Source organism: Pecten maximus, chromosome 6, assembly GCF_902652985.1.
Source record: "Pecten maximus chromosome 6, xPecMax1.1, whole genome shotgun sequence".
NCBI lineage: Eukaryota > Metazoa > Mollusca > Bivalvia > Pectinida > Pectinidae > Pecten > Pecten maximus.
The window spans coordinates 34734436-34752546 of NC_047020.1; the positions used below are offsets into that span (position 1 = coordinate 34734436).

General features: G+C 37.6%; 1 protein-coding gene across 1 annotated transcript in view; it reads left to right on the top strand.

Annotated features, from left to right (window-relative positions):
• The first annotated feature begins 1220 nt into the window (after positions 1–1220).
• The window catches only part of LOC117329629 (DNA repair protein RAD50-like), a 46374-nt gene continuing 29483 nt past the window's right edge, over positions 1221–18111 (top strand). Inside the window, exons 1-13 of the mRNA XM_033887655.1 lie at positions 1221–1312; positions 2290–2445; positions 2800–2883; positions 3761–3862; positions 4561–4665; positions 5582–5761; positions 6152–6220; positions 7287–7376; positions 12918–12978; positions 15638–15715; positions 16126–16202; positions 16713–16814; positions 17389–17458. Coding sequence (XP_033743546.1) covers positions 2317–2445; positions 2800–2883; positions 3761–3862; positions 4561–4665; positions 5582–5761; positions 6152–6220; positions 7287–7376; positions 12918–12978; positions 15638–15715; positions 16126–16202; positions 16713–16814; positions 17389–17458 — 1147 coding nt within the window. The 5' untranslated portion in view covers positions 1221–1312; positions 2290–2316. The remainder of the gene's footprint in view (positions 1313–2289; positions 2446–2799; positions 2884–3760; positions 3863–4560; positions 4666–5581; positions 5762–6151; positions 6221–7286; positions 7377–12917; positions 12979–15637; positions 15716–16125; positions 16203–16712; positions 16815–17388; positions 17459–18111) is intronic.

Below are 18111 nucleotides of genomic sequence, written 5' to 3' on the forward strand. Positions count from 1 at the left end.
AAGAAGGCTTGGCATTCATTAATGTCATCTGTTACCTGGCCGAGTAGCCGTTGTGTGTAAGATTGGGGAACATCACAAGAAGACAGTATCCGAAATCGGCAGTAAACCTGGGGCAAATAACTTAACTTAATTAACTACAAAATCGTGGTCAACAAATTATGGATTTTATAAAAAAAAAACAAAAAAAAACAAACAAACAAAAAAACACGTATGTTTTTTATACTAGTGTAAAAGGAGCGACTTTTCACCTCAAGCCGACACCTTAAAATATTATACCCAGGTTCGCTGATCTTAGGTCTGCCAGAGTCTTACATTCTGAGTCAGAATTTGAAGTCTGGCAAATAAACACAAACTCAAAAAATATGAAGTTCGGGTAGTTTTATAGACATAGGGACAAATTATAGAACACTGTCACAAACTCCGCCACACATAGGCCTACTATATGAAACATGGCGGTATCAGTAAACTAGCGGCTACATACCTACTGACTGCGACTGATAAACCAAACCAGTCTTGTAGACTTGCATTCTGACCACACGAGTCAGGAAGGAAGTGCTGAGCCAGGAAGTCCAACTTTTACACGAGTATAATTATAAAAACTGTATCCTTCTTATAACACTCGTCCACTGAAAGGTCAAAAGGTCGTAATAGCGGACGCTAAAGCCGCTAGTGATGAAGTTCTAGGACTCGGGCTCTCTTTTGATGTTATAGTGACCAAAAGTGTGTGAATTTCACATGGAATGGGGGAATTAAAACAGAACAACAAAAGCTTTATTTAAGGGCACCAATGCAAGATATCACTCGTAGACTGATATCCCCAATTTAAACAACTGGAAAAACATTATCTTCTGAGTGTACAAAGTTAATATGTGTTTCAATCAAAATCTCACGTCACCTCATTTAAGGCCTTTATAATGGAAATGTATACGTTTTTATCTTGTATACATATTTTCTTGATTTAACATATTTAACTCCCTTTTCTAAAACGTCTTAAGAAATTTAATTTAATATTAATTCAATTAATTTATAAATTATAATTAGTGACTGTGGATTAAACCATTTTCTAAATTAACAGCATGTCAAAAATAGCAAATAGTAAGAAACTAAATGCAGAGATATAGGCCTACATTTTAATTTCTGCTGAAGTTGAAACTTTCTTTTTTTCTGGTTAAAGGGAAATAACTCAAATAGTACCAGGATTTTGTAAACTTCCGGTACAATGAACACTCCCGCGCTAAAACAAATGATGCTGACCAGGTAGGCGGAAGAGTGAAAGCTGCTAAAACCAGTGGTTATTGGTTGCTTTTCCTCGGTAAGAAAGGAAATTCCAAGCATTAGAACATTGATTTAACTCGCGACGTGACGATATTCCAAAATGTTTCAGTTTTATCGCGGCAAGTGACAGGAAGTAAACTTACAAACTTATTGCATATATATTTCATTTGTAAACAAACGCACTTGAGTGGTGACATTTCGTTAAATTATTCAGTTTTATTCAGGTTGAAACGTCATAAAAATAAATAATGCGTTATACACTCAGTTACCATTACAATTGTAGCGTACGAACGACAAGTTTTCAGCTGTTGAAATTGATGAATCGATGAAAGAAAATTGGGGCCCATGGCCATGGGCCAGAGCACTAGATCTGGAAAATGGTTGGAAATGGTCGTTCACTAGTGTTTGAGTTTCAACTGAGAGCAAAACTCAGATTCCCCAAAAAACTCTTTCTTTCCCAGAACAAATAGAAACTTTAACAGTCTTCCAATCAGCACTGGGGAAAGTGACCTGTTGATCAGTCATTTTGAATTTCAAGGCACACAATTGCAAGTACATGTACATGCACATGTATCAGCAATGAATAATGATTTATAACAGGAGAGGAGAAATTGAACGACCACATCAGGATTAACCCGGAACCTCCTTCCTCTACATGGACGTTCAAACCATTTGAGCTACCTCAGGCCATTGGTGCTCAGCCTGTCATAAGTTTGTCTCTGTTATCCTCTAACATTGTTGGAGTAGCTATATCTTTACTGCCTAGCTAGACCAGTTTTCCTACAACTTAATCACAACAAACACACACCAGTTCTAGTACATGATATAATCTTCAGTATGACAGGCAACATATAAAGTTTGTTTGATTGCTGATGTTATTAATTACAAATACACAATGTACATTTTTTGTATGTCTTAAAAAAAATCTAATATTTGTTATTTTTCCCCATTCAGTTATCTATTGTATTGGAATTCTGTTCTGATTTAAGTACAGTGTAGAATATTGTTTCATAGGAACTAGAATACTGAAAGAGATCCAAGATGTCGACGATTGAAAAGATGACAATCCAAGGAATTCGGAGCTTTGGTCCGGATGACTCGGAAAAACAGATGATAGAATTTTACAGTCCTTTGACGCTCATTCTCGGACCAAATGGAACAGGGAAAACTGTAAGTGTACTAGCATATAGATCAGGTGTATTGTGTGAAATATCACTGAAAACATACTCCAACTTGAAGGCACTTGGTAATTATATCAGGGATCATTTTGGAAGGGGCCATTGGCCTATATTTTTCCTAAATGACCCACATGATTCAGAAAAACGTCATTTTAGCAAATTTACGCAATTTTTTAGTGGCCATGCTGGCGTCTTATAGGTCAATAACTGGTCACCAATGGTGAATTTAAGGCGCCATGGCCACTAAAATAGGCGCCACATTGAGCCCTGGTAACTCTGGTATATCAAAATATATACATGCATTTACAATATATATACCTAGCTTGTGATATGTCTATACTTACAGACTGTTATAGAATGCTTGAAGTACATGACTACAGGAGTGATGCCTCCAGGATCAAAGGGCGGAGCTTTTGTCCACGACCCAAAGGTAAGATGGTCCATCGTGTTCCACTTAGTCCTTAACCATAACCAAACAGTGTTGCCAACTCAGTTGATGTGATCAAGCCAGTGATATTGTTGAAATTGGCCAATATGATCACCTGCCCAAATCATGAAAAATATTGTAATTTCCTTATATTTCATAGATTGGTTAAATAAAAAGTAAAAAGTTCAGAATCTCAATTTTTGTAAGCTTATGATGTTTGTGAGAAAATATATATCATAGAATATATGAATACATTAAAAATAGATGGTAATGCGTTTTTACTTGATGATCCTTTGTAAGAAAAGTTCATGATTACCTCACTGAACAACGTACGGGGTGGGCGGGTTACATGTGATCCAGAGCGATTAGGGTAAAGTGTGTTGCCCAAAGACACAACCATGACAGCACAAACTCAGCTTCCAGAGAGACCCAAACTGACACTGGTAGGGAGCGTCATGCACCTCAGATCTTCACCTGACGTTATGTGGTCGTCGCTCTAACCAACTGAGCTATCGTGGCCTCATACAATGTAATACAGATTTGGCCTATATTTAAGTTCCCGATGCCGTGGATGAAGCAGAAGATGTTTACCCTTTCAGAACACCTGGTCTTATGTCTACTTTTTTAAGGGTCTCCATTTTGTATTTATTTGTTCATATGTTTCTCTTATTTTATTGAATTAGAAATGCAGATTCATTATCATGTCTGTATTCTCTCTTGTTTTTATCATTCCTTGTTGGTGATATTGACTCATAAAGTGTTACTATTGCGACCAGTTTCTTTACAAACATTAATTTTGTTACCTGTAGATTTGCATAACAAGCAATAAAGTACAAACCACCTTACAATAACAGGTTTTTGTATGTTTTGTATTTTGCAGGTGGCTCATGAAAGAGAGGTTAAAGGTCAGATCAGGTTACAGGTCAAGGATGTTGCCAGACAAACAGTTATTGTACAGAGAAGCTTACAGGTTACACAGAAGGTAAAATTGGTTTCGTTTGTATTGTTTAACATTCTATCAACAACTGGTCATAACAAAAATTAAGGACAGCCTCGCCTCTGTGCAATATGCATGCTATGGTGTGTGTTTTGGGAGGCTGCAGTATGTTCAGGTTTGTCTCCATGTGATCGTTCGAAACTGATCTGAACTTTATAGTGCTACATCACTGAAATATTTTGCCAAAGACACCCAGCAGGACACCCCACCTGCTAACATTATACTGACAACGTATGAACCAGTCATCCCACTCCCAAAAGGTAAAAGTAAAAGTCAAGGGTCACCTTTCTGATTTCTACTAGAAAATATGATTTTGGAGAATGTTACACAAACAAACTGTTATTAGAATAATAAATGGAAGTTGATGGGAAAAGGAAGAGTTGTAAGAATATTTGATACATGTATAGCAAAACTTGGTCGATGTATAATGAGAATTTAATGTGTCTGAATGTTGCAAAATTATTTAATTGGTGTTTAAATAATAAAAAATTGGATTAAAGATACATAATAATCATGATATGCAATTGTGCATTCCTGAACATCAGTTAGATTTGAGGTTATTTGGAAGAGTTATTGCCCTTTATATATTTTAATATTTCAGTGTTGTATTTTGATTGCCTACTATAGATTAGCACAGGTCTATGTATCCCTTTGGTAGCTTTATGGTTTGTTGTAATTGACAGTTGAAGAATATCACAATGAGAACCTTGGAGGGAGTGATCACAAGACGAGATGCAGCGGGAGAAAAGAAAAGCATCAGTTCTAAATGTGCTGAAATGGATCGCGAGGTCTGTAAAAGTGTTGTAGAGAACCTGTATTACTGTAAAAGTGGAAATATTCGCGGTGTGGAAATTTTCGCTTATTTCGCTATCAGTAAATCTCCGCGAAAATTTCCACATGTGAATATATTAACACATACAAATACTAAATATAAAAGATACAAGTTAGCGCAAAAATATCTTGACAGAGCGAAAATATCCACACCGCGAACACTTTGGAAGCTGGCTAAGCAAAAATTTCCACACACGAAAATATCCACATTTACAGTATTTATAAGAACAATATGATTATTTTGAAGGGCAGCTCCATGCATCACCAATTAACAAAAGATCTAAGGGATAAAAAGTCCAAAGAATAGTTGAACGTTTCTTATACTGCTCCTGAAGCTGATCTCATATAACTTTGGCTGTTTTGGGGATGTTCATTGAGAAATTATACAGAGTAAATTTATAAACCAAAGTGGTTTATAATTATTTCATTTTTCACCTGATGAAAACAGTTTCAATTGATTTTGAATTAAAAGTATACAACACAAAGTTGGCAGTTAATGACTTTGCAACACTTGCAAATCTTCTATAATTTTTTTTTCTTTGAAAATCGCCTGTGAAACATTGTAGTTGGGAGGACAAAGGCTACTGACTACATAAGAAACTTCTAAAGTGACTTTGTAGGCTACTGACTACATAAGAAACTTCTAAAGTGTTTTCTTCTTTGAGATGATAATTATAAGAAAAATGCTTTTGGTTTCCTCTCCAGATAATAACATCATTACACTTTGTGTTTTAGATAAGAAAATGTCTGGTTTTTCTTTTCAGATGATAACATCATTAGGCTTGTCTAAGCCAGTTCTTGGTTTCTCCTTTCAGATAATAACATCATTACACTCTGTGTTTTAGATAAGAAATGTCTAGTTTCTCCTTTCAGATGATAACATCATTAGGTGTGTCTAAGCCAGTTCTGGAGAACGTGATCTTCTGTCACCAGGAAGAAGCGAACTGGCCGCTTAGTGAGGGGAAGTCACTGAAGGAGAAGTTTGATGCCATCTTCGCGTCTACCAGATATGTTAAAGCTCTAGATACCATAATGAAGCTTAAAAAGACACAGGTAACTTAGCAGTCTTTCTACTAATAAATGTTAAATGGTTGAAATTTAAAATACAAAAATATGATACAACTAGACTGAAGATTAAACCATGCTTCTAGTAGATCCTTGAGAGTATGTTTTTTACTCCCCCAAATGAGATTTTGACTGTTGAGATTTAAAGGACATGTCTATTTGACATATCTCTTGACCCTTTAGATTTCTGAGAAATAGTGATTTAACTTAATTTGAAAATTGTTAAAAAAAACTTAGTCACCTGGATGTCCTGATTACTGTTAGAGTAGGGGAAATGGATTCTGATTGGTGAAATAGCCAATTAAATGTTTTTGGACTTTTTACGTAACCTTGGGAAATTATTAAGTAATTAAAGGATGTTGTGTTATATATTAACAGGATCAAGACCTGAAGCTACTACGGCAAGATATCACCTACTTCAAACAGCACAAAGACAAGGCAGCTCAGGTATAGTGTGGTATCGTCATGATGTTAGCAGTTGTCTCCCTTGTCAAGTCATTAGCTGCTTTGTTATGCCCCAGCCATGAAATGGGGGGGGGGGGGGGTATAATGTGACCCATGTCCATCCTGTCCCTTCAAGTTGCGACCCGATGCAATGTGACTAGTTATTATAATCTCAGGAACTGCTGGTGCGATCCTCACTAAACTGTTTCGGGGTGTCAAGTGATTGTGGGGCACTTATGTCTTACTGACATTTTCTAGTTTTAATACTGTATACCTGGAAATTTTCGACCCAGGTTATTTTCACCCTTGAACAACTCAAAACATATTCGCCCAGTTTTAAATTCGCCCTTAACAGTTTTCCAGAAGTATCCTTTTTTCTCTTTTGTAAAATCGAAAAATTCCGTTCGGAATTCTCAATACAGTTGCACTCGGAACACTCAGAAATTATCGAGTTCCCCAATTGTCTTACCAGTATGAGATGTGAAATGTGATCATGTGTAAAATAAAGAACTTTAACCTGTGCTCAGATTTTCTCTTAGTCTCTACTGATTCAAGTAGTATCGGGTAGGAATGGGTGATTTTAAGCAAACACGATCAATTGTAAGTTCACTGCGCCGTGACTAATGACTGACCAGTGTTTTCTCTTGTTCACATGTATATTCATGTACATGAATTGAAGCCACAATTAAGTGACGGTGAACTCATAAAATTAGTCTTTTCCATGGCAGGAATTTGATGCCACTCTGTATTTCATTTTTATCATGACCAGACTACATAGTTTTGAAAAAATGACTGAGGTTTTAAAATAACTGCTAAACCTAGTACGTGATTTTACAGATGAAAAAGTAAGAGGGTATGTTTGTGATCCTATTACACTTGGCCCATGTACTATGGTTTAGAAATCCTTCAATTCAGCTTAAAATTTTTGCCTTCATCTTAAATTCGCCCTATCTTAAAAGGGCGAAAATTAAACGGGGGCGAAAATTACCAGGTATACAGTAATTATAATTGTTACCATGTGATGTGTGTTATAGACTGTGTTACATTGTACTGTCTCTGTTTAACACAGCTGGAGGCTGACATGAATGAGTTGGAGATGAAGCTGGAAGCATCTAAGGAGTCTGTCTTCAAAGTGGCAGAGAAGCTCGTCCCTATTGAGGTAATAAAGGAGTGTGTTGTTTGGGTGTATTTATGTCCAGTTATCTTCATCATTATACATGTAGATCATCATCTATTATATAATTTCTTTGTTGTTGAGGTAATAGTAAACTCTGTGATCTTCATCAAAGAAACCTGAACAGTTGCTGTCGGAGTATTGCATTACCATTGAAAAGTAGCAGTTGTACATCTCCCGGTTCAATGTTTTTCATGTATCATTTGTCTGATTAGTAGTTGTAGAATGTTTCTTATCTTCTGTAAAATGATTGATATTAGAGTTTTAGTAAGTAAAAGTTAGTCTTATTTTTGTCTTGCTTGTGACAAAGTCGAGAAGTGAAACTATTTTGCCTTGCTTGCGACAAAGTCAAGAAGTGAGACTATAGTTTATGGTTTAGATCTGTTTCTCTGTAAGGCCAAACAAAATTAATGTCTTGTTTCTCAGGCACATTTTTAGCTCACCTGGACCGAAGGTCCGGTGAGCTTATGTCATGGCGCAGCGTCCGTCGTCCGTCCGTCCGTCCGTCAACATTTGCTTCAAATCGCTACTAGTCAAAAAGTTCTTATTGGATTTTGACCAAATTTGGCCAGAAACATTCTTGGCAGAAGGGGAACAGATTTTGCATAAATGGTGACTCTGACCCCCAAGGGGCCAAAGGGGCGGGGCCCAATAGGGGAAATAGAGGTAATTCCTTTAAATCGCTACTAGTCATAAAGTTGTGAATGGATTTGAACCCAATTTGGTCAGAAACATCCTTGGGGGAAGGGGAACAGATTTTGCATAAATGGTGGCTCTGACCCCAGAAGGGCCTGAGGGGCGGGGCCCAATAGGGGAAATATAGGCAATTCCTTTAAATCGCTACTAGTCATTAAGTTATGAATGGATTTGAACCCAATTTGGTCAGAAGCATCCTTGAGGGAAGGGGAACAGATTTTGCATAAATGGTGGCTCTGACCCCAAAGGGGCCAAAGGGGCAGGGCCCAATAGGGGAAATAGAGTTATTCCTTTAAATCGCTACTTGTTATAAAGTTATGAATGGATTTGAACCCAATTTGGTCAGAAACATCCTTGAGGGAAGGGGAACAGATTTTGCATAAATGGTGGCTCTGACCCCAAAGGGGCCAAAGGGGCAGGGCCCAATGGGGAAATAGAGTTATTCCTTTAAATCGCTACTAGTCATAAAGTTATGAATGGATTTGAACCCTATTTGGTCAGAAACAACCTTGGGGGAAGGAGAACAGATTTTGCATAAATGGTGACTCTGACCCCCGAGGGGCCAAAGGGGTGGGGCCCAATAGGGGAAATATAGGTAATTCATTTGAATCGCTACTAGTCATTAAGTTATGAATGGATTTAAACCCAATTTGGTCAGAAACATCCTTGAGGGAAGGGGAACAGATTTTGCATAAATGGTGGCTCTGACCCCGGAGGGGCCAAAGGGGCGGGGCCCAATGGGGAAATAGAGGTAATTCCTTTAAATCGTTACTAGTCATAAAGTTATGAATGGATTTGAACCCAATTTTGTCAGAAACATCCTTGGGGTAAGGGGAACAGATTTTGCATAAATGGTGGCTCTGACCCCAAAGGGGCCAAAGGGATGGGGCCCAATAGGGGAAATAGAGGCAATTCCTTTAAATCACTACTAGTCATAAAGTTATGAATGGATTTGAACCCAATTTGGTCAGAAACATCCTTTGGGGAAGGGGAACAGATTTTGCATAAATGGTGACTCTGACCCCAAAGGGGCCAAATAGGGGCGGGGCCCAATGGGGAAATAGAGGTAATTCCTTTAAATCGCTACTAGTCATAAAGTTATGAATGGATTTGAACCCAATTTGGTCAGAAACATGTTTGGGTGAAGGGGAACGGAACAGATTTTGCATAAATGGTGACTCTGACCACAAAGGGGCCAAAGGGGTGGGGCCCAATAGGGGAAATAGAGGTAATTCCTTTAAATCGCTACTGGTCATAAAGTTATGAATGGATTTGAACCCAATTTGGTCAGAAACATCCTTGAGGGAAGGGGAACAGATTTTGCATAAATGGTGGCTCTGACCCCAAAGGTGCCAAAGGGGCAGGGCCCAATAGGGGAAATATAGGTAATTCCTTTAAATTGCTACTAGTCATAAAGTTATGAATGAATTTGAACCCAATTTGGTCAGAAACATCCTTGGGAGAAGGAGAACAGATTTTGCATAAAAGGTGACTCTGACCCCTGATGGGCCAAAGGGGCGGGGCCCAGTAGGGGAAATAGAGGTAATACATTTGAATCGCTACTAGTCATTAAGTTATGAATGAATTTGAACCCAATTCGGTCAGAAACATCCTTGAGGGAAGGGGAACAGATTTTGCATAAATGGTGACTCTGACCCCGGAGGGGCCAAAGGGGCGGGGCCCAATAAGGGAAATATAGGTAATTCATTTGAATCGCTACTAGTCATAAAGTTATGAATGGATTTAAACCCAATTTGGTCAGAAACATCCTTGAGGGAAGGGGAACAGATTTTGCATAAATGGTGGCTCTGACCCCGGAGGGGCCAAAGGGGCGGGGCCCAATGGGGAAATAGAGGTAATTCCTTTAAATCGTTACTAGTCATAAAGTTATGAATGGATTTGAACCCAATTTTGTCAGAAACATCCTTGGGGTAAGGGGAACAGATTTTGCATAAATGGTGGCTCTGACCCCAAAGGGGCCAAAGGGATGGGGCCCAATAGGGGAAATAGAGGCAATTCCTTTAAATCACTACTAGTCATAAAGTTATGAATGGATTTGAACCCAATTTGGTCAGAAACATCCTTTGGGGAAGGGGAACAGATTTTGCATAAATGGTGACTCTGACCCCAAAGGGGCCAAATAGGGGCGGGGCCCAATGGGGAAATAGAGGTAATTCCTTTAAATCGCTACTAGTCATAAAGTTATGAATGGATTTGAACCCAATTTGGTCAGAAACATGTTTGGGTGAAGGGGAACGGAACAGATTTTGCATAAATGGTGACTCTGACCACAAAGGGGCCAAAGGGGTGGGGCCCAATAGGGGAAATAGAGGTAATTCCTTTAAATCGCTACTGGTCATAAAGTTATGAATGGATTTGAACCCAATTTGGTCAGAAACATCCTTGAGGGAAGGGGAACAGATTTTGCATAAATGGTGGCTCTGACCCCAAAGGTGCCAAAGGGGCAGGGCCCAATAGGGGAAATATAGGTAATTCCTTTAAATTGCTACTAGTCATAAAGTTATGAATGAATTTGAACCCAATTTGGTCAGAAACATCCTTGGGAGAAGGAGAACAGATTTTGCATAAATGGTGACTCTGACCCCTGATGGGCCAAAGGGGCGGGGCCCAGTAGGGGAAATAGAGGTAATACATTTGAATCGCTACTAGTCATTAAGTTATGAATGAATTTGAACCCAATTCGGTCAGAAACATCCTTGAGGGAAGGGGAACAGATTTTGCATAAATGGTGGCTCTGACCCCGGAGGGGCCAAAGGGACGGGGCCCAATAGGGGAAATAGAGGTAATTCCTTTAAATCGCTACTAGTCATTAAGTTATGAATGGATTTGAACCCAATTTAGTCATAAACATCCTTGGGGGAAGGGGAACAGATTTTGCATAAATGGTGACTCTGACCCCAATGGGGCCAAAGGGGCGGGCCCAATAGGGGAAATAAAGGTAATTCCTTTAAATCGCTACTAGTCATAAAGTTATGAATGCATGTTCTAAAAACAATTCTTGAGGTTTTTCAGACCTTAGAGAGTCTGGACTTCATTAATCTTTAAAGCAGTTCGGATTCCCACACTATAACCATATATAGCATTGTTAGAGATTTACAAATAAAACAAATTGAATATGAACATTATTTTGACATTTGGTCTAATCCAACCAGGTGAGCGATACAGGCCCCATGGGCCTCTTGTTCCAAAAAAGGATGAGGGAGGGAGGCTTTTTTTTTTTTTTTTTACTACCTAAAAATGTGATGAGGGAGGGACTTTTTTTATTTTTTTCTCTCAGTCACATAATGATACATATACATGAATCATGTGATTTGAAATTGTGTCAATTGTTAAATGCATAAAATGAATAAAGAAATCTTAATTTTAAACTATTGTCTTTATTTTCTGGTATTAAACTTGCAATTTAAATTGAAAAACAATTGAAATACAATTTTATGTTCAATGTTCACCAGATGTACACAAGTGATCAGGAACTCCCTATGTTTTAAGATTTGGTTCTTACATAATGTCCAAACAGTTTTGTTGCTTCGTTTACCTTCAAAGACATCGATCATTACTTTATCAAAACATCAGCTTTCCGTTTGCCGATCGCGGCCGACACATCATGATCCGTGAATTTTGGCGGAAACGACCAGTTGTCGGGACCAAGCGATCCTTCGCGCAGACCTTTGTAAAGTTCGCCAAACGAACAAGTGTCGCTATAATTCGATATGATTGTCCAGGGTAAAATAACACTGCCAGAAAAAGATATTTGAATGGAAATCATTGCTACCATGTGCAATCGAAAAATCAAGCTTCTAAAAGATAAACAAACGTTTCAATGATCTGATTTGGGAGATTCTAAAACACGGATCGGGCAAGTTCCGGATATTGCGGCAACCAACGTCGGATTTTTTTCCGGAATTTATTTTTCGGCGCGGACGTTTTTATTTTTTTGATTTCAATAAAAAGTGAGTGGTGCGGGGGGTTCATATTGGATGCGGGCGGGCCTGAGAAACAAGAAATTAATTTTATTTGGCCTAAGCCAAACTTCAATCAAACTTGGTATATAGTTAGATAACATAGTGCACATCACAACACAGCCTTTATTTATGGAATATCCAGAATTTATCGTCCAAACGCTCTGGAAATTTGAGATGCTGTGCATCTGAACTACAGATTTTGTGTTTTGTGTTTTGCTCAGTTTCTCAAAAAGTATGTTATTTCAATCAAACCTAGAATATATAATAAAGTAGTTGCATTGTAGTTTGGGTATCTCTACAGGTTTAATACATGAATTATAATTTTTTAAATTAAAACCTTAGATTTTGAGATATTAATATAAAATCTTAACTGCTTTCCAATTGGTTTAAAAATTAGTATGTAGCCAAATTGGAATGAATTCTATCAAACATTAATATTGGATGTAATATCCTCTCACTTTCCAGAATGAGTGATTTTTGGGGTTAAAATGGCATGTTCAGATGAATTTTGAGAATTTGTGATTTTGCGAAATTTGATCATTGTTTTGCAATGCGTTAATGCACACACATGTCTAGCTATAGGGTGCTTCCATACTGTTATGTGGAAGTTTTTGGTTATTTTTGGAAAAAAACTGCAATTTGGAGTTTGCTTAAAACTTACACTATTATGGTGAGACATATAATTATTTGTGTTTCTGGTTAAAATATATTTTTATTGCATTAGTAATCTGAAATATAGATAGATGTGGCAATGTGATGTTTGTATCCAGTAAAGATAATGACCATTAAGGACTCTGTAATTGTCTTGAAAAACTACAATAATTTTGATTGTGTTGTGTTTTGTCAGGAAAAATTGGATCAGATCAGTGTGAAAGCAGGTGAAATCTACAAAATACAAACTGATGTCAGTAAGTATTCAAAATACTTGAAGAAACTGATAGCTTTTATGAGGAGAGATATTTTTTACATTTTCACCAGTGAAATATCCAAAATTATTCATTCTATGAAGTGATATTTTTCACTTGTGAAAAAAAATTAATATGACTTTTTAGCTCACCTGGTCCGAAGGACCAAGGTGAGCTTATGCCATACCGTGGCGTCCGTCGTCCGTCCGTCGTCCTTCGTCTGTCGTCCGTCCGTCCGTCAACAATTGACTTCTTCTTCATAACTACTGATCAGAATTTGACCAAATTTGGTCAGAAGCATCCCTATGGGTAGGGGACTCAAAATTGTACAAATGATGGGGCTGACCCCCCAGGGGCCTGAGGGGCGGGGCCAAAAGGGGTCAATTTGGCTACATTGATATAAAATACTTCTTCTCTGAAACCGAGCAAAGGATATTGCTCCTATTTGTCTGGAAGTATCACTATGGGGTGGGGATTCAAAATTGTACAAATGGTGGTGCTGACCCCCAGGGGCCTGAGGGGCGGGGCCAAAAGGGGTCAATTTGGCTATATTGATATAAACGACTTCTTCTCTGAAACCGAGCAAAGGATATTGCTCCTATTTGTCTGGAAGCATCACTATGGAATGGGGACTCAAAATTGTACAAATGGTGGTGCTCACCCCCTAGGGGCCTGAGGGGCGAGGCAAAAATGGGTCAATATAGCTATATTGATATTAACGACTTCTTCTCTGGAACCGAGCAATGGATATTACTCATATTTGCCTGGTAGCATCACTTTGGGGTGGGGATTCAAAATTGTGCAAATGATGGGACTGACCCCCTAGGGGCCTGAGGGGCGGGGCCAAAATGGGTCAATATAGCGATATTGATGATACCGACTTCTTCTCTGAAACCGAGAAATGGATATCGCTCATATTTGCCTGGTAGCATAACTTTGGGGTGGGGATTCAAAATTGTACAAATGATGGGGCTGACCCCCAGGGGCCGGAAGGGCAGGGCCAAATGTGGTCATTTGGGCTATATTTATAAAAACAACTTCTTCTCTGAAACCGAACAAACGATAATGCTCATATTTGCCTGGTAGCAACACTATGGGGTGGGGATTCAAAATTGTACAAATGGTGTGGCTGACCCCCGGGGGGCCTGAGGGGCGGGGCCAAGAGGGGTCAATTTGGCTGTATTGATATAAACGACTTCTCATCTGAAACTAAGCAATATATATTGCTCAATTTTGACTGTGAGAATCCCTTTGGGGTAGGGTTTCAAAATTGTACAAATGGTGGGGTCTACCTCCCTGGGGGCTGTGGGGTGGGACCAAAAGGGGTCAATTCCGCTAAATTGATATAAACAACTTCTTCTCTGAAACTAAGCAATGGATATCACTCATATTTGCCTGGTAGCAACCCCCTAGGGTAGGGATTCAAAATTGTACAAATGACAGGGCTGACCCCAGGGGACCTAAGAGGCGGGGCCAAAAGGGGTTATTTTGGCAAAATTGATATAAACAACTTTTTCTCTGAAAATAAGCAATGGATATCTTTAATATGTGACTGCTAGCATTCACTTTGGTTAAGGATTCAAAATTGTACAAATGATGGGGCCGACCCCCTGGAGGCTGAGGGGCTGGGTCAAAAGGGGTCAATTTGGCTAAATTGATATGAACAACTTCTCTGAAACAGCTCATATTTGACTATTAGCATCCTATTGGGGTAGGGATTCAAAATTGTATAAAGGAAGGAGCTGACCCCAAGAGGGCAGGGTCAAAAGGGGCCAATTGGTCTAAACAAGATCTTCTCTGAAACTAAGCAATGGATATCACTCACATTTGTGTGGTAGCATCCCTATGGGGTCGCGCCAAAAGTCAATTTCATTTCATGGATTAATGTACCTTTTGGCATTTTTAGTATTAAAATAAAACCAATGTACATGTACCCATATAAAATGCTTATGATATATATTGACATAGCAAAACCAGCAACAAATATGCTTAAGCATCATTCTTGTTTCATATCTCAGGAAACCAGGTGAGCGATATAGGCCCTCTGGGCCTCTTGTTCTGATATTTTTCACTAGTAAACAATATCTGCTCACTTTATTTGATATGACCAATCAAAACACTGCTTACAAACAACAATGGGGAAAATTAAAATTTGAACTGTTATATTTTGCTATAAAGATGTAATAAACAGAACATCTAACTCTATCTTCAGTAATACTTAATATATTTCACCCATGCGACTAATATTTTTGATATTTTTCACTTGTGCTGCACACTCGTGAAGAATATCAAAATATTAGCCCCACTTGTGAAATATATTTGGTATTACTGAACACACTGTTAGATATCCTCTATATACCTCCAATTTTTCTTCAAATTTAACAGGTTCATTAATTTGATGAAAGGTTTAATTAATTCATAGGGGTTCAGTTGATTGATAGTAATTTAAGCAAATTACTCTAGACGTAGAAATCTACGTGCTGTGATTTTCGATATTACAACTCCTTCGTGTTTCTTCATACATGCATATAACCGCGTAGAATTTTAATAAACTATTGAACATTGAGTGAAAATGACACTGATACAATGTGCTGTGTGAAATCCCTGACAGAAAACAGTCTGTAATATACCCACACTTACAGTCAAAGTCAATGTGTTTCAGCTAAAAACCAGAGCGAGTTAAAACATATGGAGTTGGCAGCTGAAGAATTACAGAAGAACATTGAGAATGAATTCCAAGGTATTGCAAATGTTACCTTTATTTGAAAATATACAAAAGAGATATTAAATTTACATGCTTTTCTTCTTTATCAGTGTTACAATATCTTACAGTTGTATGTAATGCTATATCATAACAGTAATTTATATTCATCACAAAATCAGTCTGCTATCCAGTAAATTTGCTTGTGTAAAACAATTTGCATGTACCAGTATGTCAATAGTGTAAATACCCTTCAGGTTTTCATTTATGAGATTTGATGAAACTTGTCAAGTAGTTGTGCTTTTTAAGGCTTGCAAGAATAAAACTTCTTAGATTTGTTTCATGAAATATTTTAAAAATGAAAAACTCAGTTAAGATGCTAATTATATTTATACTTTAATTTTAATATTCTTACATAATCCGTTAAAATTTTACTTCCCTTACTCAAGGCTCCACTGAAGAACTCAAGAAAGTCCTGGCAGATTTCCAGAGCAAGGTTCAGGAGAGAGAGGAAAAGCTACAAGAGGTAGGCTAGCAGTTTTATCGGTCACTCCAACATTTCAGTAGATGGTGGTAATGTTGTAAATTTCACTTGCTTTGTATCCCTCTTGTGTCATAGAATCACTTTATGGCCAGTACTCAAATAAATATTCACATAGAACTTCAGAAATTACACCAGATGCATTGATTTTCACCAAGTTATTGTGCGAAGGAATAAATATGCTAATGTTATTAGTCCCCCATCTGGAACTTTGGGTACTGTAGTTTTACATGTTGTCCATCCTTTCATAGGCCCGTTCTTCCACACTTATTTTGTCATGGGCTCTATCTCCACAACAGGAGATTAATCAAGGTTTGTTAACAGGAAACACTAAAAGAATTGGTTTAATCAAACAGTACAATATAATAGACTGCATTTCCTCAACACTCACCATGTATAGAAGTTCTTTATTTTTAGAGTCCTGTAAAGTGTTACCTTTTTTTCTGAAAATAGTCTCTTAATATTACACCAGCAATATTATGTATTTTTCGACAGTATCAACGCCGAAAAGAGGATCTATCAAGAGATGTGGACCGAGTCGTCAAAAACAAGAACGACACCCTGGTGGATGTTAGTAAGCTGGAACAGGAGGCCCAGGTACGTAGACAAGCCCAGACATCTCTACCGTAGTGTTGGGAATCATAAATTTCATGATCGATCCTCACTATTTATTAAACTATTGATGATCGATTATTGATCAATCATGAATAGAAAGGGAAATATCTTCAAAAACATCAACGAAAATAGGGGGAAATTTTGCGGATATGTTTTAGGCATCTAGCTATGTTTTAAAATGTTGTTTTAATGCATTTTTATTTCCATTTACCTGTGATGCTGTTCATTTATTAATTGTGGAAGTCTTCTGTAAATCTTCAAAATGTCCATGCTACCGTCAAACCATGATCAATCATAAAAAAATCATGATCATTTAGGTCATAGTCAGAAATAAGACAGCTAATCATCAATTTAATTTATTAATCGTAACAAAACTACTCTACAAGGTATTTATTATTTAAAACCACCACCCAAAGGTACTTCAATCCTTGAAGTCTGTAATACTGATAATTATAAAGTACAGGTAATAAAATCAGTAATGAACTTTAGGGAGCTACTAGTCAGATTAGAATTTAGAACTGGATTGATACAATGTATGGAAATATTTGGTTTTCAGAATCACGAAGAAAATACCAAGAGACGCGATGCATTGATTCGACAGATGGCGGAGAAGTATGACTTCGATGGTTGGTATATGTCAGTGTCAGGGCTCAAAGTGGATATTTTTACCAGGTGGCCTATTTGGCTGCCAAGTCATTAAATCCAAGCGCCAATTGGAAAAGTCGCCTGGCCTAGTTGTATTTGATTAGGAAATAAAAACCTTTTTATTCTTAGATCAGTATAATATCTCTCTGTAACTTTTTAAATTGTGAATGTCATTTAGCATGGACTGCAACCTTTGAAAAATTAACCAAATCGCAAATTTATACAATTTTTTTAATGGCCATGCAGGCGCCTTATAGGTCAATAACTGGTCGCCAATGGTAAATTGGAGGCGCCATGGCTACTTAAATAGGTGCCACTTTGAGCCCTTAGTGTGGTTTTGACAACTTAAGTGGACTTGGTTCAACACACATACCTCATAATCTACTTTAAATATTCAGAATAAATCAGAAAAATCTGAGAGGTAATTAGCATATTTCTACCTATGATTTTTTTCTGTAAATCTTTCTGAAATGTTAAGAATGTAATATATTAATAGAAAAATCCAATCCAATCTTTCTGAAATGTTCAGAATGTAATATATTAATAGAAAAATCCAATCCAACCTTTCTGAAATGTTCAGAATGTAATATATTAATGAAAAAATCCAATCCAATCTTTCTGAAATGTTAAGAAT